A 25,741-nucleotide genomic window follows, 5' to 3' on the forward strand; every position below is an offset into this window, starting at 1 on the left:
GGTTCGTGCAAGCGAGCAGTTCGTTGGAAGACTTTTTGGCTTCAACTGTAATTATTATTATTATATTGAGTAATCTATTGGAAAGTTCACCGATGAGGTTAGCCTAAAAGTTACTATTTCTTAAGCATTTCATACTCCTTTCTACTGCATGAGGCAAATGATATACAAATAGCTTGCCACGTGTATTTTTGACTTAATCAATGGTCAAGATCCTCCCAACGTCAAGTTGGAAGAATTTGAGGGAATCCTCCTCCCATGTTCGTTCTGTCTCACTTTTATTTTAGCTAATGTTCTCTTATTTGTATTTATTCAAAATCCAACTTTTTTACAAGTCCTAATGCATGTTGTACAACCATGCATACCTTTTTATTTATATTAACTTTGTTGCATTTTATACAACTATACATATATATGTGATTAACTTCTATTAGTTTAATATTTAAACGGTATTCGTGCAATACGACGGTGATGGTTGCGATGACGGTCTAATAGTGGCGACGACTGGTAGCAATGGCGGCGACGATGGGGGCGTCATTGAATGGTATATGGGTGATGTAAATGTAATTAATGTAAATGTTCAATAAGTGTAAATTGGTCATTTCCAAATTATTCTTAATCTAGCTTTTCAACATAATGATATAAGTTTTATAATGTACTAAAAATGACAAACTTATTAGTATATTTGTTGTATACAATAAATTTGATATGATAAAATTTTTAAAAATTTCATATTTCAAGCTTTTTTTTGCGATTGTTATATTGTTCTTAATTACATATAAATTTGATATGACCGCTTTTATGATCAAGTGGTTTTTGTTATCATATTGCTCTTCATTGCAAATAAGTTTAATATAATGCGGCAAGGCGCGGGTGAAATTTCTAGTTATAAATACAACACTAACTAACCCAATGAGAGAAGAATCTAATGAAGAAAGAGAGTACATAATTCTCTTAATACAGATTTTGCGTATAAGACACCCATAATCAAGAAAAACGTGTATTTTCTCTCCCTGGTATCTACATCACTCGGCTCTTAAAGTTCACCCAATCCAATATGATAAACGAACATATTTGAATGTCTTGTGTAGAACATGTTTTGATAACTTAAATCTATTTGATTCGCATAAAATAACTCCATGCGTTCAAAACGATGCTTTTTTTTGTCTGCATTTCTCAATGAAGTTGCAGATCAGTTCTTATTTTGTTTTCTTCAATTTTTATGGCAATAGCAACAACAGTCTTCGACTCCAATCACAAAATTCATTGTACCAAGTAATGCTAACCCTATAATAGGATCCTAGGACTCGTTATAAGTTGAGTTACTCACACATACCCAATCATTCATACACCTTCATCACCCAGGTAAAGACTATCTGGCAGAAACATACAATTGGGTTCTTTTTCACCATAGTAAATAGAAAAAGACAACATTCGGAGGAATACTAATATTTACAAAGTGCTTTATTTTTCATAAGCATTAGATTTAATCTTTAACATTGTTCCCAATCTAAGTTCAACTTACAAGCAGGCAGTAATTAGGTCTCAGGTTTACAATATATAACCCATACATGATACAAAATACCCAAGCGAAGTAAATTTCTCCAGGCCATCGCATCCGGTTTCTATTCAACATCGTCTTCAATAGGGGCCCCATCATCATCGACGGTGTTAACACGTTCACATTCGTCGATCCATTCGCTGTATCTACATGTATTTAACACTCAACAATCAGAGAGAGAAGGAAGTCATGTCAAGATGAGCCAGCTTGGGCAAAGAGTGAAAACAAATATTTTAATGACCCATTTGTGTCATTCACTTTTTTCTTTATACTTTTTAGTTCCTCTGCATATTTTAGATATATAGCTATTGACTAATGAGCAAATGGGTCAACGTTGCCACGATTAAAAGGATAAGACAGTTAAGAGCGTGCACTTACATGTCTATTGGCTCAGTCAAAGCTGCAAATCCAGAAATGAAAAGATTAGTAATACGTGGCTTTCAGTCAAAAAAACTAAACTTATAGCCTTATACTCTTATACCAACTTAAAGATATTCATTGCTCTGATTATAAAATTAAAAAGGTTAATACAAACGGGATTTTCCCATCCTAAACCTCTTTTATCTTGTATTCATATAAAATCTCATTGAACAAGAGTACAAGACTGACTGTGATTTCCAAGAACGTCCAGATTGCCAAACTCATTTTCTTTATTTAGGTTAAAGTTTCTAAAATGTAAATTGAAAAAGGACTTAAAAAAATCTCCCCAGATAGAACTAAATTTAACAGCAACCAAACACTATGGTCATCACAGTTTTTGCTTACCCCTAAATATCTATGTACAAGCACAAACACATAAACAAAAATATGTACCCGTGATAGTAGTGCTGAAGTTCTCCTGGCAAATTCTGCAAGATGCTTCGCCAATCAAGTTCTTCATATCACTGAAATCAGAAAAGCACAAAATATAAGCTCATTTCAACGAAAACACAGATTACAAAAATTTTCTTGTATAATCATTAGTAATCATCTAACCAACATGCCAAGAACTTATGAGTTACAAAACAACAAATGTTATCATAAAATAAATCATATAAATGAAGAAAAAATCCACAGACTTACATACGACATTCAACACTAGTTCCATGGTTACAGAAGGGGCAGCTAAAAACAGTGTCGAGTTTGTCCATTCGCTTCCTTGGTGCAGGCTTTGCTCTTGACTTCCTCTTTCCCATCGTGTAAGTTACTGTCCTGAACAAAAACCATCGTCACCAAATGACAACTGCACCTCTACATCGAAGCTATACTTAAATCTACAAATGGATATAACTAGATATCTAGTGATAACGACAAAAAGTCTGATAAGCCTAATTGACAATTACTGCTCTAGAAGCCGGTACTATTTGATACACCGCTGACTTTCTAGACATCAGCCTTTCTTTTTTACTTCCGTTTGAAATCTAGTTTGCACATTGTGTTTAAAAAAGGAGACGGACTTTTTTCCAAATTTTCAGTCTTTTCTATTCTAGATGAAACCTGAAACATCCTCCAATCCTTTTTATCACTAGGGTTCCATCTCATAACGGAATAACCCCAACTTTTCAAAACAAAATTTCAAATAATATATAACCTACTTCTATCACATATACTATATATTTCTTACAGGGTATTTTGTGTCTTTTTCGATTCCAAATTTGCAATCCAAAATAATTCAATTCAAGAAGATACAAAACCCTAAATAATACAGAGATATCATAAATCCTAAACTCCAACATGATTATCATGAAATTAACTAACATTAAAAAAAAATAATAAAAAAAAATAGACATACTAAAAAAAGCACAAAAAAATAAGAAAATTAAATGTATTTTTGGGTACCTGATCGAACGAAGCTATGAAATACGTTGCGTTTATGCCCTAAAAACGTGAATTTGGGTGTATATATATACTGCTCACGTCGGTAATTGTTAATTGCATCAATAGTCCTTCTACTTTTTGAGAGTTCTATTTGTAGTCCCTTAACATCAGGGATGGGATGTTAGCACCGGAACCCAAAACCCGACACAACCTGGCTGAACCCGGCCCAAACCGGCCCGTTCGAGATCCATACGGTCCAGTCCTAGGTCCTGGAAACTGCTATAATTATGGGTTCGGTTCGGTTCGATCTAAAACTCGACAAACACGAAAAGACCGAAACTTGAGAAAACCTAGCATGAAATTTTATACATTGTATAGATACATACCTGTATTTAAATCGCCAATAGGTATTTGTTGTTATTTACATATACTAGATTATATCCCGCGTGAAAAGCGGAGAAAACTTATAAAAAAAATTGTATTTATACATATAAAACGTTAGCACAATAATATATAAAAAAAATACCTAAAGGCTATAAAAACTGACATAATAATATATAAATTAAGAACTCTCACAATTAACCAGTTGTTTTCATAAATCAACCATGGTATAAATATAACTTTTAAAACTAAGGTTTCACACTGATTCTCATTCACCCCCCAAGTGTATTTTAATTTCCATGTAGTGTCACAAATGATTATATTTTTTACAGATTACAACATGCGTTTTTTTCATTGAGTTAAAAGCTAAAAAGGTTGGCCCAATGTGGGAAGTAGTTGACTTATAAGGATCCATGGTATCCTCAAAATAATTGGATACACGAATATTATTGATTTTGTAGAAGGTGATTTTGTCCTTATGATCCACAAACATCAAATATCCTTCATTGAAGTCATAGAGAAGTTATTGATTTCCTTAACGTCTCCTTCATCAAAGAGAGACTCAAATGGAATAATTTTTGGGTTTACCTTATACGCCTGCTTAGTATAGTTAGCTATACCCATCATCCGCTCGCGATCCGCAAACGGATAAATAACTTATTTTTCTCGTCCGTTGTCATCCTTAGATTAATGGTGTTGTAGGCATTTGGTTGATTTAAGGAAGCATTGGTAAGTAAAACGTCACTATTTGTGTGCTTTCTTATTCTCTAAGTACTTACTCTCGCTAATATATTTTCATCAATTATATATATATATTGTTGGAGTGTGATCATTTTATTATGAATCGCATGTCCGAAAATAATTTAAGCCTACGGGGTCACACGAAATGACACGGTAACTCTATATTATTAATTAGTATATTAAAGTAATATATTAATTAATTAGATCACGAAATGATTAATTTAAATATATCAAGGGGTTAATTATATTTAATTAATTAAATGAAGGATTAAATTATGAAATAAGAAAATTGGTGATGGATCCTAAGGGGCCGGTTTTGATAAGGCTTTGTAAGCCTTAATCTAGCTTGTTCACCAAGTAAATTAAACCCTAATTAAACCCTATAAATAGAGGGCTTAATTCAAAGGTTTTCTCATTCTTTCATACATGAAAATCCTCCTTTTCTCTCTTCTTTGGGATCGGCCGAATACCCTCAATGGGTTTTGGTTTCCATCCGTTCACAAACCACATGATGCATATATATGAAGTTACATATATTAATTAATGTCTAGTAGCATTAATGAATGTTATAATTTGTTAGTCTACAACAAATTATTTACAGTTCATGGGGTTTTAAATTAAGGGAGTATAATACAAAGGGGTTTGTTGTTCGTGATCGGGGTACTAGCATACGGTATTGGGGTGTCTAGTGTGCGATCGTGGAGGAGTTTTCCTTTAAACCCTAACTAATAATAATAATCTTATTATTAATATTATTGGAAGCTTTGCGCAAAGGTACACGTTTCGATTCTCTCTTTGTTAATTAATAGTATTGCATATACGTTTCTATTTCGCTGCGTACTCGTGATTTGTTAAGTGTTTATATTCATATATTCTAACATATATTATATATAGTAAAAAGTTAAATCGAGAACCAACTAAATGTCGAGAACTACGAGAACTATGTATATAAGGACAATATTGTAATTTGTCAAACTCAATATATTAATTAATAATTAAAATGAATTTGTCACGTTCTCTTTCATATTAATCCCAACGATTTTGAATTTTCCTTCACCGTTCTTAATCCCTACCTAATTTTATCCCCCTTTCTGAGGATAACCTCTTGATCGACAACACCCACCATAATAAATCTTATACATACTATCTGGCTTATTTGTTTAAAACTAATATTAATAGGAACAAATATTAAGTAATGATGATTCACAGGTTACCAAATAAAACAAAATGGATTGATAATATATGCATTTACACGATTACAATTTACACACCTTAAAAATGTTATTATTTCATCAATATTGAACAATTTTTTTTATAATATTTTTACTAATTACACACCTATGCACACCTATTAATACAATATATGAACCGCATAATGTTGTGAGGTAAATTAATATCTGTTCATATGTGAATGTAATTCATTTATATAATATATACACTTATGAACAAGGTTATTCACATGAGTACATGACAAAATCACATATATACAAATCCAAAATCACATGTGTACAAATCCAAAATGTATACAAAATCACATGTGTACTTACACCTGTGATCAGGTTCGTACACATGTGTACCAGCCAAAAGGTTTATATTTTTTAAAATTATATTATAATTATTGTATTTACATGTTCAAAATTTAGATTTCATTTCACACATTTGTTGTGAAACGTAAATTCTATTTCATATATGTATTATAAAAAGCTCTTGATTTAAAGAATATACATTTTTATAGTTATTACTCTTACAAAATAAAATAAAAGGAAAAAATATAGATGTTAGTGCTTACATTTATAAAATAAATTGTAAGTATAAATAAATCCGAATTTTCCTATTCCTTAAACATGGGTGTCGGTTTTGTTTGTTGAGATTTTTAAGGGAGACACGTTACTTTTTAAATCTAATTTCTTAATTATTGCTATGCGATACTAGTTAGCGCCATCACTTCATCTTGCTCTAATACACATAAGTAATCACAATAACACCAAAAGCACATAGTCACCAAATAATAGCCATAGTCAAAATAAACACAGGATCAATAAGTCTAAACAGGGTATGAACTCAAAATATAAGCGACGTTAGCACGTCTAGAATGCATCTATGATTCCTATCGTAAATGCTATACGGGGTTCTTAGGTTATAGTCTAGGCTTTTCCACCTAATTCTCTACAACCTGGCTCTGATACCATTCTGTAACACCCCACCGTTGGCGGAAACATGAGGTGTCATGAAAAGTACAACACGATATGGAATTACATAGATACTGCTAAATGAAACAGAATATAAAATATATTCTCAAAAAACATGAGTTCAAAGTCATAACGGTGCTAAAATAGCTTATTAGAACCAAGTCCATAAAGAAATAATTCAAGGCATGTAGCCTTAAAGTCTGACAATAAGTAAAGGAGCACTAAACTCCGAAGTCCAAGCCTAGCATAGTAGTCTTTATCCCTGATTAGCCTGAGTACCTGAAAAGTATACTAAAACGTGTCAACACAAAGGTTGGTGAGTTCGTAGGTTTTAGTCAAAAGTCTAGTCAAAGAAATAAGTCTTTTGTCGATTCTTTTAAATCTAAACAAGTAATAGTTCAATATATAACGAGCAGAGTTACGCCATAATAAGTCCAAAAGTCTCAAGTCTCAATGTCTCAAAGTCCGGCCTTACGGTACCTGCCTTAGTCCAAAATCTCAAGTCTCAAGTCTCAACTAATACAATAAGTACGTCCAAAGCACAACAAACAAACACATAATCACACACATACAAATAAGATCAAAGCACGTCAAATGGCACAATTAACTTTATACGCACAGGCTCAATATTGAACATAAAACAGAAACCGACAAAACTGTTTGAAAATAAGTATACTTTCCACCCCAAAACTTGTAAAAAGAGGGGCTACGAGACTCACCTGAAAGCAGCACAAGCACAAATACCCTAGATGAACGAACAAGAATACGAACTATCAAGTACACTTGGAATAAGCTCACTATCTGTCCAAAAGTCCTACATTGTTCACAAGTCACCCAGTAAGTACTTACTTATTTGCACAAGTCCATGGCTTATACTACTGTCTTAGGAAATGCCATTCTGTCTTGTCAATGTCATAAGATATATAATGTATATATTTATATATATAAAATAAACGTTTTGTCCTTATAAATTGTCCATGTGAGATCCTTGTTTTAATAATGTCACATTTTAATGTTTATATCTTGTCAACTATTTTTATATGGTATGCCATTATAAAATATGTTAAATCCGATAAGTCATTGGCAATTGTTATACAAATGTATAATTTATATAGTCTTTACAAAGTCTTATATTTAGTCATATGTCCATATTAGATTAATCGTTACATATATATATATACATATGTCCATGCAATTTAAATTGGATTATAAACATCACTTTTATTGACAAAACTCAAATCTGATTTTGACCTAGGAACCTCAATTTTCACTTTTGACTAGAAACATTAATTTTGACTTTATCAAATGTGAAATCAATTTGACTTTAACCAAAACCACAATAAACCAAACCCTAATTTATCAAAAATACCAAATTATGAATCTGTCCCTTTGACCGCCGTTGACCGCCGTTGACCAACTTTGACCGACGGGAAACAAACTCACCAACACGAGATCTAAACACCTAACCCATGACAAATCGATTTTTGAAGCCAAAATATACAATTCGGCCGATTCGACCGGCGTTGACCGAGTCAAAAATGAAGAACAAAATTAGATCCGGTTAGAATAAAGATTAAGATCACGATTCTAAGACCAAAAATCACTAAACAATTCGGAAAATATATATATACATACTTAAATATTTCGGATCTATACATATATATACATATTTAGCCGAAAATATATATATATATATATCTATATATATATAAATATATAATATACAAAATGTTGGACTTAATAGATGGAAGAAAAAGAAAACCCGATTTATACATATTTTTATAAAACTTTTCGGATTTAAACGAAAATATACATGTACAAAGACAAAATCAGATTTATACATACATATATATATATAGCCGAGATATATAAGTATATATGAATGAGATTCTTAATTAATTTTTTTTTTTGGATGAATAACAAGCCTTTAAACGTTAGATCTAGCCATATCTTAGCAATATATGAAGATTCAAGAAATCGGTGGTGGTTCGTGGCTGCAAAATAGAGAGGGAGAAGGGGGGGGGGGAATGGCTGCCAAAGAGAGAGAGAAGAAAGGGAGAGTGTTTGGGAGAAATGAGAGAAGATAGGATGTGTAGGCTAGGGTTTTGATGCTCCCATTCCCTTTGACCGAGTTTGACCATCACTTGACCCCTACAATACTTCGTTTGACCCGACAATTCAAGAAAACCCGAGACTCGTTAATTTATTTTGTCGATATATTTGAATGTAATTTTTCAATAGTTTTCCAACGACTATAAATATGTCTATATTTATTTATTAAATCTTTTATTGATTTAATTTTTAAGTATTTTACTTAATTTGGCATTTCCACATGACAACTAGTATTCTTCCTATTCTCGAGTCCACGTACAATTTTTCTAAAGTCTAAAGGCTCGTAAAGCTCAAATAAAACAAAAACCCATTTATTCCATGATAAAGTCTTAAAGTCTAACGACGAACATGAACGAAGCAACTAAAAATGACCGGAAAAGTAATTCAGGAAAACGCTCAAATGATAGTTGTCACACATTCATTATAAAACTTATATACCTTATTAAATATCTTTATAAAGTTTGTCGTCATCCTTTTCTGAATTTTGTAAAATCCATTTTAGGTTCTTCATAAGTAAGTCTTCAATAATTTAAAAACTTTCAAATTAACATTTATATTTTCCTTAAAATTTAAATTTTATAATTACTTAATTATAAATTTTTTTTCTTAAAGACAAATTTAGACTCAAAAGCAATGTCAACAATAATTAAATATACCAACAAATTACAACAACAACAACTGTACCCAATCCTTGAGTGAGGTCTGAGGGAAGTGAGCTGTAGATAGTCTTACTTCTACCCAAAGATAGAGAGATTGCTTCCATAAAGACCTCCGGCCAGGAAGATGTAAAAGTCGTAAAAAGATAAAGTGTCAAATTGTATATAGATAAACGAATACCAATTGATATAGATAGATATGTTAATTTCTCTTTCGACCAATTTTTTATCTTACACTTTTTTAAATTTGGTGTAGTAGACTTGGTATATTACTATTTTAACTTAAAATTGCTCATATGTTACATGAATGCTAGATGGGACCCAAGCCTTCCGAAAATCCCTCAATAACTCATATCCACAAATTTGTAAAGTGAAATTTAAACCCAAATGGGTAAAATAAGGTCAAAAACCTTACTAATGAGTTAATGATATTGACTATTCTAACTATACTATAAATTTTAACCTATGCAAAATTATACGTTTTTGTTTTTCTAGCCAATGTATCACTTAGATATTTAGTCGTTATATCCGCTTTATGGAACACGTTTTTTATATAACAAATTTTTCAATACAAAAAATATATAACAATATTAGTGTAATACAAATACATTTATTTAAAATTTTCGCACCCAAATTTTAAGAAAACGCAACAAAACAGTAATAGAACTAAAGAAAGAAAACGCAACAAAACAGTAATAGAACTCAAAATAACGTATAAAAACAATACGTTGTATATGATGTATAAATGCATTGAACAAAACCAATAACGATATTAATGCAATAATGATAATTTGATGACGGTGATGTTATATATTATGCTTTAAATATTATATGAATGTAAAATGTAACGATGATGAAATTATTATATATTATAAAACATTTTATATAGCGAACTGGATAAAAATAATGAAAAACAAATGTTTAAAGGTAAACCTGTAAATGTATGAAATTTGTTTAATAGAAACATTAAAACCCAAAAATTTAGTGTCAAAAAACTAAAAACGAAAACTTTGATAAAGGGCAATAGTTAAAAGATATAAAATCAAAGGTAAAAATGAATAAAGACAAAAGTCAAAAGGTGTTGTACTTCATGCACATACAATTATACTATGATGAGAGTAAAAGTTATAAAAATAAAAATTTTAAGAGGTAAAAAAAAAACTAACAAAAAATTTTGCTGTATTTTATGCATGAGTAACTTGTACACTTTATATTGTTTTTATGCATAACTAACTTGTACCTTTTTATCCATAGTTTACTTGTAATTGTTGTGCATAAATAACTTGTCCTATATCCATTTCTTTTTGGTATATATATAATATAATTAATTTGTTCATAATTGTTTATATTCAAATAACCTATACTCAATATGTTAAGGATTATGATTTTTGTGACATTCACAACCAAATCTATCAACACTATTCATAAAAAATAATTGTCCCCTCTAATACCAATTTTTATAATTCCATTAACAACCCACTCAAAATAATCTTGGCTTTTATTTTAGTTATCTTATAAAAATTGAAATACATTTTACACAGCAATAAGTTAAGTCATTTATTTTAAAAATGTAAAAAATTAAAAGAATTTTTATAATAAATAAAAGAGAATTGTCTTTTACATATATTTTTAGAAAGAATATGATTTGGCAAGCCCATATTTTCTCTAAAAAATTTTTCTTTTGATTATGATGTCATGAGTTTTCTAATATTCTTTAAAGAAATATATCCTATTAAATTAAAATCTTAATTACTTATTGGAAATAAAAAAAAAATATTATGACCTACGCATAAAATCAAAATTTTTTTAATTATGATGTTATGAGCTTTATAATATTCTTTTAACAAAAGATAGCCTTTTAAATGTTTAATTAAAATCTTATATGCTTATTAGAAATAGAGAAAATTCTTTATAATGTTATGTTTTAAAATGAGTATTTTTTAATTTTTTTAATAAATGAAATACTTACTTTCTTTTTAGAACAGCAAATGATTTTACGCCTAAATTACACGAATGCTTATGATGAAACACTTCTCACCCTCTCAATAATCCATCAATATAAATATATAAAGTGAGACTCGAACCATGAATTACCAATAGTTATTTTTAATTTATAAGTTTATTGTGTTAGTGTATTCACTATCTTCATATTAAGTTATAATGTATTAATAACAAACATTACATATATTTTTTAAATATATTTTTTATTTTAAAATTTTACTTAATATGCCCGAGTTAAACTCGGGTTTATTAGCTACTTCAGAATTACATGAATTACCAAAATTTGAGTTTGTAAAACAACAATTTCCAAAACCCTTGCTAACATGCGCCATTTTCACCATCTACTAAAACCCAAAACAAAACTTTGATAATTCCATTCCCATCAATGGCTTCTTCAATTCATCTTCTCCAAACCCACCTTTACATCTCTCTTCGGGAATCAAAACCCACCATTATTCTTTCATCCAAACAACCCTTCTTTTTCCTTCCCAAAAAACCACCAACCAAACACCCTCTTAAAACCCTCAAAGTCCAAGCTACCTCCGGCCCACAACCACGGCCTCCGTTGCCGGATACCCAGAAATACATTCTTGAAATCTTGGAAAATGATGATGTAAAGTCTTTACCTTGTGTTAGAACTTATGAGAATGATTTGGGCCGGTTGAGTGTTGTTGGAGGTGTTGATTTGGAGCAGGCTTTGACTGCGGCAGCCGCGGATGGCGGTGAGGCGGCGGAGGAGCATATTGTTAATGGGTTGGATGTTATGGTGGCTGAGACTGTTTTCCCAGGTCATTCTGATGAACATAGTACTATTTCTACTAGATTGGTTAGTCAATTAGTTTTTTCATGTTGAATTTTGTATCTTATATATATAATTTGTGTATGATATATATTGATATCGTTCATTTCTGTTTGTATTATGCGAAAAGAAACGAAATTTAGAAGCTAGAATGAAATTTGTCGAAACGGTTGTTTCTTGTATCTTGAAAATTGAACTATGTAACTATGTAAGTTATGCTAGCAACAATTAACGAGGGTGAAATAGTTTAGTTTATGCATATAGTATGATCATATGCTGTTTTTGGGCTACTCCAAGTTGATGAACTGATTTCACTATTACAATAGTGTAGTGTGGAGGCGTCCTTCTCCTTTTCTAATACATTTTCTTTCCCTAAGCGTTTTCTGAAGTTAACGTAGTTGTGATAATGATGTGAGAATACCTAATTATGAAACTAGTATATATCTGCCAAGCACATTCTCGTGTATCTTTTAAATTGAGTCAATACCCGAATTGTAGGAAGAGTTACGGAATTATTATCTATACATGGGGGAATGGCAGTTCATATAGTTGAATAAGGCATTCACGTAACTCTATTATTATTGTTTCTTGGAGTAGTCTGTAGCTAAAAAGGGTAATGGGGGGCACCCTAGCCCCGGTACCACAATTGGATACCCATCGACCCACCCCGTATGAGCCATATGATGCTTGATTATGAATTAATTAAGGGATAAGTATCTTGTAATGTAACAAACTTTGAACGAATGTCTATAGTAGGAAATAACTAAAGTTGTGTGTATTGTATGTAAACAACTCGAAAATAATGTTTATTGTATGTAAGAAAATGTATTCAACCAATTAAAATCAGATAAGTGGGATCTTTATATGGTTGCCATGTATGTTTTCTTACATACAATAAACATTTTTTAAAGTTGTTTACATACAATACACAAAACTTTAGTTATTTCCTACTATAGACATTCGTTCAAAGTTTGTTACATTCCAGGATACTTATCCCATTAATTAACTACATATCTTATATTGCATTTTTTTTGTCTTTTGGACTTCAGACACTCAAGTCTAAATGCAAAATGTGCCTTCGAACAAGAGTAGTATTGGGATCATGTGTTGAAATTTGTATGATGTTCCAGTGTAGAGATTGTTTATGCTGAATTGAGCAACTATACCTATTGATCTTTGTCTTTCGTTGGGGCTCTTAATGTTGAACGGGTATATTATACATACCGATCTAATAATGTAGGAGTAGATGGTACTCCCGATATTAATGTGTTGGATGTGAAGGCCTTACGGGCCTGTGTTTGGCCTTAGGGCTATTTTAGTTGGCTGTTTAGGAAGCCCATTAGGTTTCCTTGTTCACCGAGTAAGAAACCCTAGTTGTCCCCTATATATATTCCTCCTCATTGTAATTGTAATCTTCTGGTTCAAGAGCATATAAAATAACCTAGTTGGAGCCGGTGGATTAGGCTCTCCACTGGGGCCAAACCACGTTAAATCTCGTGTGTCGTTTTACTATTTTCTTGTTTTATCTTCTTTGTTTAATTGCTTCTGTTGTTCTTAAGTGCTAAGGCTAAGGGTTGTTCCTAACAAGTGGTATCAGAGCTAGGGTTTGGTAGAGCTAGGATTTGGTATAATTCGATTGCTGCTGCTCGAATTGATTCAATTCTGCTGCTGTTTGAATTGGTTGATCGGATCCGGTTTGCTGCTGCTGCTGTGCTGCTGTTTTTTGCAGCTGCTTGCTACTGATTTGCATCTGTTGCTGCTGTTCCAGGTCTGATCTAGCTCAACTCTTGTGTGGCTGTGTTTTTTGTCGATTAGGGTTTGGTTCTGCCCTCCCTTGTTCGCTGGTTTATCACAGCTGTTCAAGACCACCACCAGCCATCGCGTTTGGGGTTTTTTGCTAAGTTTGTTGCTGTGATATTACCTTGATCGATTAGAAAAGAAAAGAAGATAAGTACCTTTGTTTGAAGTCAGTCCATTGTAACAAGGTATTAGGTTGATTAGGGTTAAGCCTTTGTTTGACCGGGTATATACGGGTGTTTTGGAATGGATTGGATTTATGCTGGATGTGGTGCTGGTATTGAAGAAAATAGAACTAGTAGGTTTGGAGTGCTTTGGTTTTGAGCATTCAGTTCCGTTGCTAGTGTTGACACGAGTGAAAAAGGTTAGTCAAGTCATGGAACTAACGTTTCTTTTTTCTACAACTGTTATTGATCATTTGCTATTAACTGGTCTGGAACTGTAGATGTTATTCCTTATTCAGTTTTGATCAGTAGTAGTTTGACTTTTGAGTGGATCTTTGTACTGGTATTGGGTGAAGGTTTTCGCTGGTTGAATACGAGTGGAGGTTCTTTTCATGAAGTCTGGTTTAACATAGGTTGAAATAACAGGGACAGTGGGAGCGGTGAGTAGTTGACGTGTGGGGTTGCATGAGGTGCTCGGGATTTTAGAGTCTTTCGAAGTTGATAAAAATTCTGCTTATGGGAATGTGTCTGGGTTGATGCATTGGGACTCATTGAAGGCAGTGAAGACTTTTGTTACAGATCTGGTTTGCTTCATTTTATATTATACCTACTATAGTGAAGCACTCGTAAATTTGTTGATTAGACTTTTAGAGTGTGCAGATTACTGCACTACCGAAAGAACTGAACGAACTTTCGGAGAAAAGTCTTGGCTCACAGATTCGAGAGTTATACGAGTCTAGTTCGTGGTAGAGGACTCTGGGACTTTTAGGTAATCTGTTCGAGCGTATTCGGAGGTTTGAACTTGGACGGATTTTGTAACAGTGGGAGCACGAGGAGTGTGTTGACATATGTTGAAATCGACGTTGAGTTCTGAAGACCAGGATTCCGAATGAAATCTCGATGCTACCGCTAATGGAGAGTGGTGTTGTTCCTCTGGAGTCTCTGGATCCGGTATTTCAAATCAGTAGGAGCCGGTTGAGATTGAGGATGAGTCATTGGCGGACTTTGCCATGACTGAGTGAGTTGTGTCTGACTGTATTGAAGCGGTTTACAGATTCAATGGGCCTTTCAGGTGACTGATGAAAAGGGCCGCTGCAACTAGGTATACATTGGATGCATGGATTGAAGTTTGGTTTGTTCTTAGGAGTTGGACCTGTGAAGACTTCTGTTCCTATCCGTTTTTATTGAAATCTTAGCTTGTTCATGGAGAATTAAAGACTTGGAAAACTTCTGTTTTGAAGTTTTAGTTTGTTCTTGGAACTGAAGGCTTGAAGGATTTCTGTTATCTAAAGATTTCTGGAGTTACAGTTTGATCGAGATATTGTTTGCTTGAATGGCGGGTTAAAGTTTTACGGAAGGCCTTTAAGTGGGAGATTGTTGGGTGTGAAGGCCTTATGGGACTGTGTTTGGCCTTAGGGCTATTTTAGTTGGCTGTTTAGGAAGCCCATTAGGTTTCCTTGTTCACCAAGCAAGAAACCCTAGTTGTCCTCCTATATATATTCCTCATTGTAATTGTAATCTTATGGTTCAAGAGCATAATAAAATAACCTAGTTGCACCGGTGGATTAGGCCACCGACTGGGGCCGAACCACGTTAAATCTCGTGTGTCGTTTTATTATTTTCTTGTTTTATCTTCTTGTTTAATTGCTTCCACTGTGCTTAAGTGCTAAGGCTAAGGGTTGTTCCTAACATAATGTTCGTGCCTTTGTCCCATGGAAGTTATAAAATATGAGTATATGACATTATTAATGATTTGAAAAATGCTTGACCTCTGGGAAGATACGAAGTGCAATTTAGCCAAGAGGAACTAAATAGGGAATTTGCTTAGACATATGTGCATATATAGAGTTATATAATTTTTTCATCAGTTTCATATTTTTGTTAGTGAATATATATGATGTATACAGTATTTTTCTCAAAGAAGCATCTAATTTATTTATTTGGGATAAGTATCATGGAATGTAACAAACTTTGGACGAATGTCTATAGTAGGAAATAACTAAAGTTGTGTGTATTGTATGTAAACAACTTTAAAAAATGTTTATTGTATGTAAGAAAATATACGTGGCAACCATATAGAGGTGCCACTTGTCTGATTATAATTGGTTGAATACATTTTCTTACATACAATAAACATTATTTTCGAGTTGTTTACATACAATACACACAACTTTAGTTATTTCCTACTATAGACATTCGTTCAAAGTTTGTTACATTCTAAGATACTTATCCCTATTTATTTTTACCGTGGCATTTTTTGACAGTTTTTGCCATCGAGAAAAGTCAAAGAGAGAGCTAAAAGTCTCCAAAACTATATGAATAAGGACATTTTATCGAGCACTGCGTCTACAAATATACTTGCCATGACGTTTCGACAAGTGACTTTAAGACAACTTTGGAGTTTTGAACTTCTTTTGTTCAGACCAGGAACAACAAGAAATATGAAAGATCTTGCTAACATAAGAGAGGTTAGGCACACTCTTCTCTTAGAGATTGTTTCAATTTGCATTTTTGAACTTGAGTATTAGATTATTTTGACTTAGAAGCAAGTCACCATAATCAGTTTGAATGTTTAGATAAGTAGATTATGCTTTATCGGGTTTGTTTGTTGTCAAGTAAACAGCTTCGTATAATCTCTTCCATGTAGAACTGAAGTTGTCAACGTAAGAAATTTTGCCACACATTTCACAGAAGTCTATCTTCTCTTAGCAAAATGCTTTTGGTCTGTCTGTTAACTCTTTAACTAATGAAATTTGGTGGATGTATAATTATCTTGTTTTTACGACTTCAAGCAGCAGAAGCACATCTAAATGCTATCTTCTGCAGCCTGCTTTATCACAGCTGGTTGTCTAGTTCTAAATTTCCAATATCTCTTAATCACTTCCAGAACACACATCCAGCACCCCCTTAATCTTACTTTCAAGCTTGATATATGGATTATACAAGTTCTTGGTAAACAATCATAACATTGCCAGTGTAATGAACCCATATCATTCAACTTTATATCATAATATGTAGATTGTTCAAATTATTGTGCAGGTCCCAGCTTCTTTTACCTTCAGTTCCTCGGATGAACAAGCTATATCCATGCTTGCAGAAGTGATTTCCGTTTCTTCGCTCCAAAGCACTAAAAAAGATTATATTGATAACTCATTAGGCAAGTCATCCTATAATATGTTCCGTCTATTTCAAAAACCTGAAAAAATCTCATCAAAAGACTCTTCTGTTATCTTATACAAAGTATTTGAAGATGAATTGGTTGAAAATGCCAAAAGTTTGCTTGAGAAGTTTAATTCTATGAAGGCAAGCTATAAGCCTAAAGAAACCTCATTAAAGTTTAGTTGGTGGCCATGGTCCGTCTTTTCTAAACTGGAAAAAATGGGTGGTCCTGAATTTAGTGCATGGGTGACCGAGTATGTTCCTGCATATAGACTACAAGTTGATAGTGACAAGTTAAGGGATTTGAAGTTTGAAGGATGGAAAGAATATGCTAAAAATAAGTTGGAAGTTCTTCTTACCCACTCCCAAATGGTATTCCAATTCTTCCTTCTATTTATCATTCAAATCTTTCATGAAACGGTTTTGTTAAAAAAAGTCATGTACATTGGATAAGGAAATCACACTTTTTTTATACGGTATAACTATTTCTTGCAAAATTTCATCAGTATACCCTGTTGACATATTCCATGATGATTCTTGCATTAATTATATTTATAGGTATGCCTGGCTAACATATTAGATATGTATTATGAGGATTTATTCACACTACCAGATAAGAAATTGCCATATAATGCAGCTGCCAAGACTACTAACATGCACATCAAGAAGGTACGAGAATTGAAGTTAAGTTTTCTTGTTTTTTGATGTGTATCTGATGAGTACTCTCTTTATATTATCATTGGATTTGATTGTCAAAAACATTGTTTAACGAGTGAAGCTTGACACCTGAAGTCATTTATATGGAAAGTTAGAGATCATGTTCTTCAGAGGTGGAGAAATGGGCAATTGACTGGTTTTGAAATGGGTTTGGTTTGCAAACCCTTTCTTATTGATCCTTTTATAAATAAGTAGTGTGTCTATCATTTTACAAATCTGATATTTTAGAAAAGTTTGACTTTGGAAGCTGTAACTCTGTAAGTACAAAAAGTACACTCTGCGTGCTTTAAAATCATTTGACTCTTTTGAATGTTGTATTTTAACCCTTTTGATTAGTTTGGGATAAACCTAACTTTTATCAACCCATTTGTGAGTGTGTTGAATTAGCTATTAGATTGTTGAAAATTGAAATAGCACCTTGACTTTTGAGGTCATTCGAAATTTCAAAATGGACTTTATTACTTTTTCTATTATTTCTAACTTTCCTCACAAGATCTTTATTCTACTTCATTGTTGATACATGTTTTATTTTTCTCATTTAAGTTACATGTGATATCGATGATGTTTGATATACATGGTCATGTCTTTGTTGCAGAAAAGTAATCCTTTATTGAAAATGCTATCTACTGTCATCATAAGCGGATGCTTCATTGTTACTGTAAGTGTATTGGGCCGACTTTATTTTCCCCGTTTCCAAAATGGGCAAAAGAAAATCGGAGGAAATCAACAACCCCAATCATCACATACTGGATCAATTCGTTTTTGGTCCCTGGATTCATCTACGGTATATGCATATGCTACTCTTTTCGCCCGTAGTTATATATTTTGTTATTATTATCATCATTACATATCATCGATTGCTTTTCTTTTCAACTTCAATCACTCGATAAAGATTATTATCTGTATATATAGACAAGCATTGCTGTCTAATAAGCTATGGAAATGCACACATACATTATCTAATGATGTGTTTTGTGTTGATAGTTGGAAGACATTTGCATTTCAATTGTGAAAAAAGTTCAGTCAGTTTATGGATGGAGCGGAGAAATAAGAAAAGAAAGTGGTGGTGGTGTATCGACAGGTGAACTCCCTGACTACCTTAGAAGATTGGTTCAAGTTGATTCTAGCTACAATGACACTACACTCACTTCAACTGATAAGAGTGAGGAAGAGTTGTTAGCATCCGGACATAAAATTGCAAGTTATCAGGTTTTGTTTCTTCTGTCATTGCTATGCTTTAATATAATCTTTATATTCAGTCAATGGTTGTTATTTTAATCATCACAAAGTTATACAGAAAGTTGAAAGGTTAAAATGGTAGTTTCATTTATTTTAATTCTAAATCATATTGCTTTATAAAATAGGTCCCAAGGCTTTTAACCCAAATTCTAGGGTAGCCTAGAAATGTAACTGAATAAACTGTATTTAGGTGTAAACAGTTGAATTCCATCCCATTGGCGTGATTTCAAATGTGTTCTTTTGCATTCTTATATTCATTTGGTCTCAATTTCAGATTGTGTTATCATCTGAAGGGAAAATAGTTGGATTCCAACCCACGAGCCTTCTTGCTGTAAATAATTGGGCATCAAACCCCTTGACTGAAGAGCTGTATGGCCGGAAAAAACTCTCGCCTGGTAAGTTATTTATAGTTAGAGGTGGCACAAAGAAAGGAATGGGATGGAGGGTTGTGTGGCGAGTTGAAAGGGTTCAGGTAAAAATGAGGAAATTTATATGTGGGTCAAAACAATATTAATTATTAATATGCTAAATATTACTATACAATATCATTACAATAATCGCCTAGTCAACTTAAGAGGTTTCATACACGTTAGGCAACTTTTGACCCATTCTACCCATCTGACATGTTTGATAAATTACAACCCAACCAGACATGTTTACCTAAGTATGAGTCGAATTGCAGCCTCTCTTACTGTTATTTAAGAAATCTTATTTTGTTTATACATGAAATCTTCGTAAACAATTTCAACTGTCATGAGCAGGATTCTTTGAACCCTCACCGAAAATCAAACCACCTACGGAAGTGGTCTTGTTAGAGTTGGTAATGTCAGAAATCAGTGGCTCACATTTCGTGTTGGTCAGACCTATAAATGTGCCCGAGGACTGTTAATTGTGTTACAAGATTCATAATTTTGACTAGAAGTTAACGTAGTATACCTTTCGAGCTAATTGGCTCATAAACATCATGATTGTATTGTTCGAGTTAACTTTTAAAGTAGATGCGTAGCTCAGTGAAAACCATTCTGTGGCTATGGTTTAGCTTCCAGTTTTGATTAGTTCAGTATTCGTATTTAGCCTATTGATACTTGGAGTGACCCATCAACTAGGAGGCTATAGTCTTGTGAAGGTCAAATTTTTGGTGGCGTTTGGTTTGACCTAAGATTTTCATGTGTAGTCATAACTTAAGATATTATATATACTTTCGACACAATTGTATTACAAATAAATACTTTATCAAAGGTCGATTTTTATATGTTTACAAGCACTGATTGATATAAATTTTACAGATAGACGTCTTTCGAGACTCTAGGACAAATTGAAAAATAAAAAAATGTTTGGCAAAATAATTGATTATCTGCATTTTATAAAGATAAAACGTAGTTTTGTAAAAGCATGTCGAAACATGTTTTTTTAAAATGTATAATTCATGTTACAAACGTAATCTCAAATATCCTGTGCATGTTTGATAAAGAAAAAACTAGAGAATTGAAAGAGATAAATGAAATAAAAAGAAATGAAATTAAGTGAGAAATTCAATAAAAATGTTTTTAGTGGAGATGTGTTTTCTTTGTGGTTTTTTTTTTCAAAAGAGAAAGCTTAAGTAAAATACGCAGGATTTTAGATAAAACATATTATTTTAGGAGGCTATATATGTTTATTAAATTCAAACGTTTAATTTGTAACTTTTTTTTAACATTGGAGGTAGTACGGATCATTTCCCTTTTTCAAAAGACAAAACTATAAATGAAAAAATTTCATTTTAAAAATGGAGAAATGAGGTCATTTACAATTTGATTTCCCCGGAATTAATATCTGAACATCTCCGTGTTTTTTTTTTCTTGGTCCATCAAAGGGATGAAATGAAATAATTTCCATTTCTCAACCTTAATTCCTCCTCTCAAACATGCCTTTAAAATGTGTCATAAAGTGTTTGTTACACAAGTTTTCTATTATTAATCATGATCAAATGGCAATAAGGGTTTTTTTGTTAAATTACTTTTCTCTGCTCAAAATAAAACTATGATTTTTATTTACTCATCTATACTTTTTATATAAATAAATTGCCTCTCCCCCAATTTAACTTCTACCTTTAAAATGCCGGATATACCTTTTTACATTTTGAACTTCCTCCACTTAAACACCCAATTTACCTATTATACCCCTAAAATTTTCAAACATCACGATACAAAACATCAGACAAAATAAACACACAACCACTACTCGCCGCTACCGCCGCCACCACCGCCACCACAACCAATCCCCGCCGCACGCCATCACTACCCGTCACCGCCGCCGCCATTATATTGCTACCATCGCCTCCACCACCGCCATACGTCACCATCGCATCGCGCAAGTACCGTTCTAGTTTAATTATACATGTGTAAATGTTTCATATGATAAATGTAGAAAGTTTTATTGAAAAAGGACCATAAGTTCGATTCTCCTATACCATTTGGTATCACAAAAACACCTCGAAATTGAATGAGAGTGGTCCTTAATAAATGTCATTTTCACGACAAAGTGAAATTTCATATTACCAAAAATGAATATCAATCAAATTTTATTCCTTCTATGTTCTTTTCTCATTTGTATGATTAGTCATTCTTTTAAATATTCTTGATGCTCCCACACTTTATTCGTATGGCCATCACCACTAATTTGGTATTTGTAACGATTCTACATCTTTTCCAAACAAATACTTGTATTTTTCTCAAAGTTGGTAAATTACCAATTTATCTATTATTCAATGATAGTCTTGAGGTGTTTTCATTGATGTGTTATTACACGTCTTAAAAATATACCTTAATCTAATTACAAATAAACAAAACAAATACTGTGTAAGAATCATGTTATTAGACACTTTCTTCAACCCAATGCACACAATCAATGCTTCCAAACATAATAGGAAAACCATATACCACCAAATGTTTAGCATGTAAATGTTCGACACCCTGCTGTGTCATCATTCTCAAGTACTCTTTGTAGTATAGCTGATAAACACACTTACAAAAATTGTCTTAACAATCATATGTCGTTTGTTGACCCATTTCTAAGTATTTATAGGTATTGCAACCGTACACCAATTAGCATATGACGAAAGTACATGTTTTGAAAAATACTAAAAGTTGGACCTAGTTGAAAATATTGAAAATCGTCTAATTGTGGTTGTGTGTCGTTAACATAATTTACGAATAAATGTTTCATTGGACATTCGTTAACGTCTTCAGAAATAATTGGTCGGGAACGTTGGTGTTAGAGAAAGTAACGATTCAACAAACTAGTTATGTTTTCGACATACTCTCTAATTATGTTCTTTCTTGGTGCTCTTAGTACCATTGAACTTCCAGCTTCGTTTTCTTTATCTATATAATCAACAAAGGTTTACAAGATTTGCGGATTGAAAACATTCCTATAGGCCGCCATAATATTTTTAAAAACCTAGATCCTCGTCCAAAACTCGACATTTTTAAATTTTAAATGACGAATGAGAATGAAAAGACTTTTTATATGATGTAAATAGTTTTCTAACAGTATAGTTATCCCTAATCTAAATTAATTATCAAAAAGTTCTTTTTTTTAAATGTTGCCGGCAGCCCCCTAGTATTTTCTCTTTATTATTTCAACGGAATTCGACGACAACATCTCAAAGGGTCATTCCATTAACGTTTTTGACGAGTTCTTTGACGGGTAGGAGGCGAGCTTGTTGGGAGCAACCTTATTATAAGAGAGTAGTTTGACATTTGTATTCATTTAATGTGATAAACTTTAAAATATCTTTTTTTATGCTCAACATTCAATTTATAATTGAAATACATATAATTTAAAAAAGTTTGTATACTGGACATTGAACTTTGATTATTTCTGAACAAATCTTCTAGGCTCCAGTTTGCACCAGAGCCTGTCCAATTCCATTAGACTAACAAATTCCCCCTATTTGTCCTGAAATAATTACAAGTTTTTTCATGTTTTCTATCCATACAATATTTACACTTGAAAGATTTGTTTTGACTAAATCTAACTACATTTCTAGAGCACTTATATAGCTCATCAAGAGTTCTAGATCATCTGGTAAGTTTGTAAGATTTACTGGTATCTATCTTGTTGGTTACAATCTAGGAACTTTATATATACTGGTAATGTAAATTTACAAGATTGTATTGAAATATACATGAAGGATAACACAAAGATGTTTAACTAGGTAGAAGGTCTAGCACCGCTTCATCTTATCTTCACTAGTGGAGCAATGGTTTGATCCGTGGCGGAGACAAGGGGGGGCTAGGGGGTGCCTAACCTCCCCCAATAGCCGCAAATACAACCGATTTTCTAATATTCCGGCCATTGATTTATTAATATTTATATAATATAGCCCCTTCTAATCAGTAAAAATGATTGAAATAAGAGCTCTTTAAAAAAAGGTGGAAGTCAGAAACATTGTCGGTCGGAAGTCGAGAAGCAATGTTAAAGAAGAAGACATAAAAATAGTAATATAATGTAGGTGTATTTGGATGGTGGATCTGGTGGGTCCAATTCCTATAGCTTTTATTTACAATTTTCTTTTAGAGCCTCCTAATTTTTTAGAAATTCAAATACCACCCTTTATTTTTTAAGTTTTTTTCCATATTGAGCATAAGTTAAAATTCAGTATAAATAAGTTACTGTCTGAAATATTTTTCTTTGTTTAATATGTTACGAGTTTCGACAATGGCTTACGTTATTTGGACCCCATCAATCAAAAATCCTGGCTCCGCCCCTGGGTTTGATGGTCTTTGGGATCAAGATTTAGTTTGGTATCTTTATTTTCTTTGTGCTTGATTAATCCTTGAAGAACATGAAGCTGACACTTTTCAAACCTTGTCTTCACTGGTTTGGCCTCCAGTAGCCTCAACATCTCCACTTGCTTAGAATGACCATAATGCATCATATTTGGATTGTCAGTTTTACACAGTAGATCATTTGTGTAATTGATTTCAACGTGAAAGAGTTGTGTGTCTGGCTTGATTTCCACTCAAATCTCTTTTATTTTACCAGGATGATATCTTTGCTGCATTATCTCACTGTTATAAGATATGGCTAATAAGATATAGCTGCTCATTTTCCAGTCTAATGCTGAATATTGTATTTTTCTTTGTAGTTTTTAGTTTACTTTTTTGTCTACAGTTTTCAGAGTTGTATCTCTAAAGTTAATGTGGCCCATGTATATGCTCTTTTTCTTCTTGTGGAATTAGATTTTGGGGAAGTAATTGTTGGAGGAAGTTTTAAAATTTTCATTCTAACAAACATGTATGAGTTTAGAATATACGTGTATATATATAAATGATATCTTCAATAGTGAAAGTGTGTTGCTTTATCTCTTTAGGTTGGTGCTCAATAATTATATTGGAAAATCAGAAATTCATATTATCTTCTCTAGTCTCATATCTATGAATATATTAGTTATAGTGAATAATCTTTTTAGAGCTGAATTATTGTTATTTTTTAGGCTCTTTCTTACGCAAAAAAGCCTATGATTTGCGTAAAAGGCTACTTCAAGAGAACTTTAACTATTCGATTGAGCTACATAATGTTGATTTTGTTGATGATGGGAAGAAGAGTGAAATTTTGCGCTATAAAGTTAAGAGTTTTCATATGGATGCTTCAGTGGCTACAACACTTTGGTCATATGATAAGGGTTCAAGTGACATCAAAAACTTAATCAAGGACTTCATTATAACCTCATGGAATGTCCTTCACTGTTATCTTGAAAGTATTCTTTAGGTGAAAATTTCATATACTTAGCTTTGTGAAAAACATAAACATCTTTTTACTATCTAATTGTGAAGTTTGTGTTACATGTTTTACTAATGTAATTCAAGTTGCATCCGTACAAGAAAACTTAGGAAATGGATACGAAGTTGCATCTTTTGATTACTTGTCAAACCAGGCACACTATGCCACGAGGCAGAGACCCTTTTGCGCCTTGGAGCTCCTAGCACATTTTAAAACCATTTGCGTCATATTTTATGGTTACACTTATAAAACATATAAAACACATATAGTACTAAATTTCCCAAAGAGTACCTTTGTTGTTCAAGAACAAAAGAAGAAACTAGAAATAGTATAAACTTTTGCAAGTGTTTGGACCGATCCAAACTAAATTTGCTCGTTTTGAGTTGCTACTCAACACGGCCTGTTTGTGAGATTGGGTATTGTTATTTGCTTTCTACCGTATGGTAGTATGTATACGAAGTTGTAGCATTAGTAAACTATCTTTCTAGGAATGATATATTCAGTTTATTTTATTCTATTACTCTATTACCTAGGAAAATGTTGGGAAGCCCTTGGTAAAACTGATCCAGCACATGGATCATTTATTGGGAGTATATCTGTTTTAGTCTGTCGGAGCACTTATCATCCATTATGTTGCCCAGTTTCAGACATACTTCTGCTTCTGT

General features: G+C 32.6%; 2 protein-coding genes across 3 annotated transcripts; one reads left to right on the plus strand and one right to left on the minus strand.

The window, feature by feature from the left end:
• Positions 1-1,448: 1,448 nt before the first annotated feature.
• LOC122596412 (transcription elongation factor 1 homolog) lies at positions 1,449-3,467 on the minus strand. Of its 2 annotated transcripts, none has more exons than XM_043768983.1 (5): positions 3,377-3,467; positions 2,621-2,749; positions 2,372-2,442; positions 1,937-1,958; positions 1,449-1,704 (listed from the first exon to the last, which is right to left on the minus strand). In XM_043768983.1, the coding sequence occupies exons 2-5, from the start codon at positions 2,731-2,733 to the stop codon at positions 1,623-1,625; spliced, it is 288 nt and encodes a 95-aa protein (XP_043624918.1). In that variant the 5' UTR covers positions 2,734-2,749; positions 3,377-3,467; the 3' UTR covers positions 1,449-1,622. The 2 variants fall into 2 exon arrangements, with proteins under 2 accessions (XP_043624918.1, XP_043624919.1); XM_043768984.1 differs by having other exon boundaries at positions 2,621-2,744; positions 3,377-3,422.
• An 8,329-nt stretch (positions 3,468-11,796) lies between these two features.
• Positions 11,797-20,562, plus strand: LOC122598488. Its single transcript, XM_043771082.1, has 8 exons — positions 11,797-12,261; positions 16,460-16,663; positions 17,235-17,726; positions 17,913-18,023; positions 18,667-18,855; positions 19,056-19,280; positions 19,585-19,705; positions 20,072-20,562. The coding sequence occupies exons 1-8, from the start codon at positions 11,821-11,823 to the stop codon at positions 20,197-20,199; spliced, it is 1,911 nt and encodes a 636-aa protein (XP_043627017.1). The 5' UTR covers positions 11,797-11,820; the 3' UTR covers positions 20,200-20,562.
• The last annotated feature ends 5,179 nt before the right edge of the window (positions 20,563-25,741 follow it).

Source organism: Erigeron canadensis, chromosome 4 (assembly GCF_010389155.1).
Source record: "Erigeron canadensis isolate Cc75 chromosome 4, C_canadensis_v1, whole genome shotgun sequence".
In the NCBI taxonomy this organism is placed as follows: Eukaryota; Viridiplantae; Streptophyta; class Magnoliopsida; order Asterales; family Asteraceae; genus Erigeron; species Erigeron canadensis.

Bases quoted from the DNA above. Each gene is read 5' to 3' on its own strand.
- LOC122596412 (XM_043768983.1), bottom strand. From the start codon at position 2,733: ATGGGAAAGAGGAAGTCAAGAGCAAAGCCTGCACCAAGGAAGCGAATG. The intron at 2,443-2,620 runs GTAAGTCTGTGG...TTCTGATTTCAG, and splicing joins ACTAGTGTTGAATGTCGTAT to TGATATGAAGAACTTGATTG. The intron at 1,705-1,936 runs GTAAGTGCACGC...AAATACATGTAG, and splicing joins TTGACTGAGCCAATAGACAT to ATACAGCGAATGGATCGACG.
- LOC122598488 (XM_043771082.1), top strand. From the start codon at position 11,821: ATGGCTTCTTCAATTCATCTTCTCCAAACCCACCTTTACATCTCTCTT. The intron at 18,024-18,666 runs GTACGAGAATTG...TCTTTGTTGCAG, and splicing joins CTAACATGCACATCAAGAAG to AAAAGTAATCCTTTATTGAA. The intron at 19,706-20,071 runs GTAAGTTATTTA...TGTCATGAGCAG, and splicing joins CCGGAAAAAACTCTCGCCTG to GATTCTTTGAACCCTCACCG.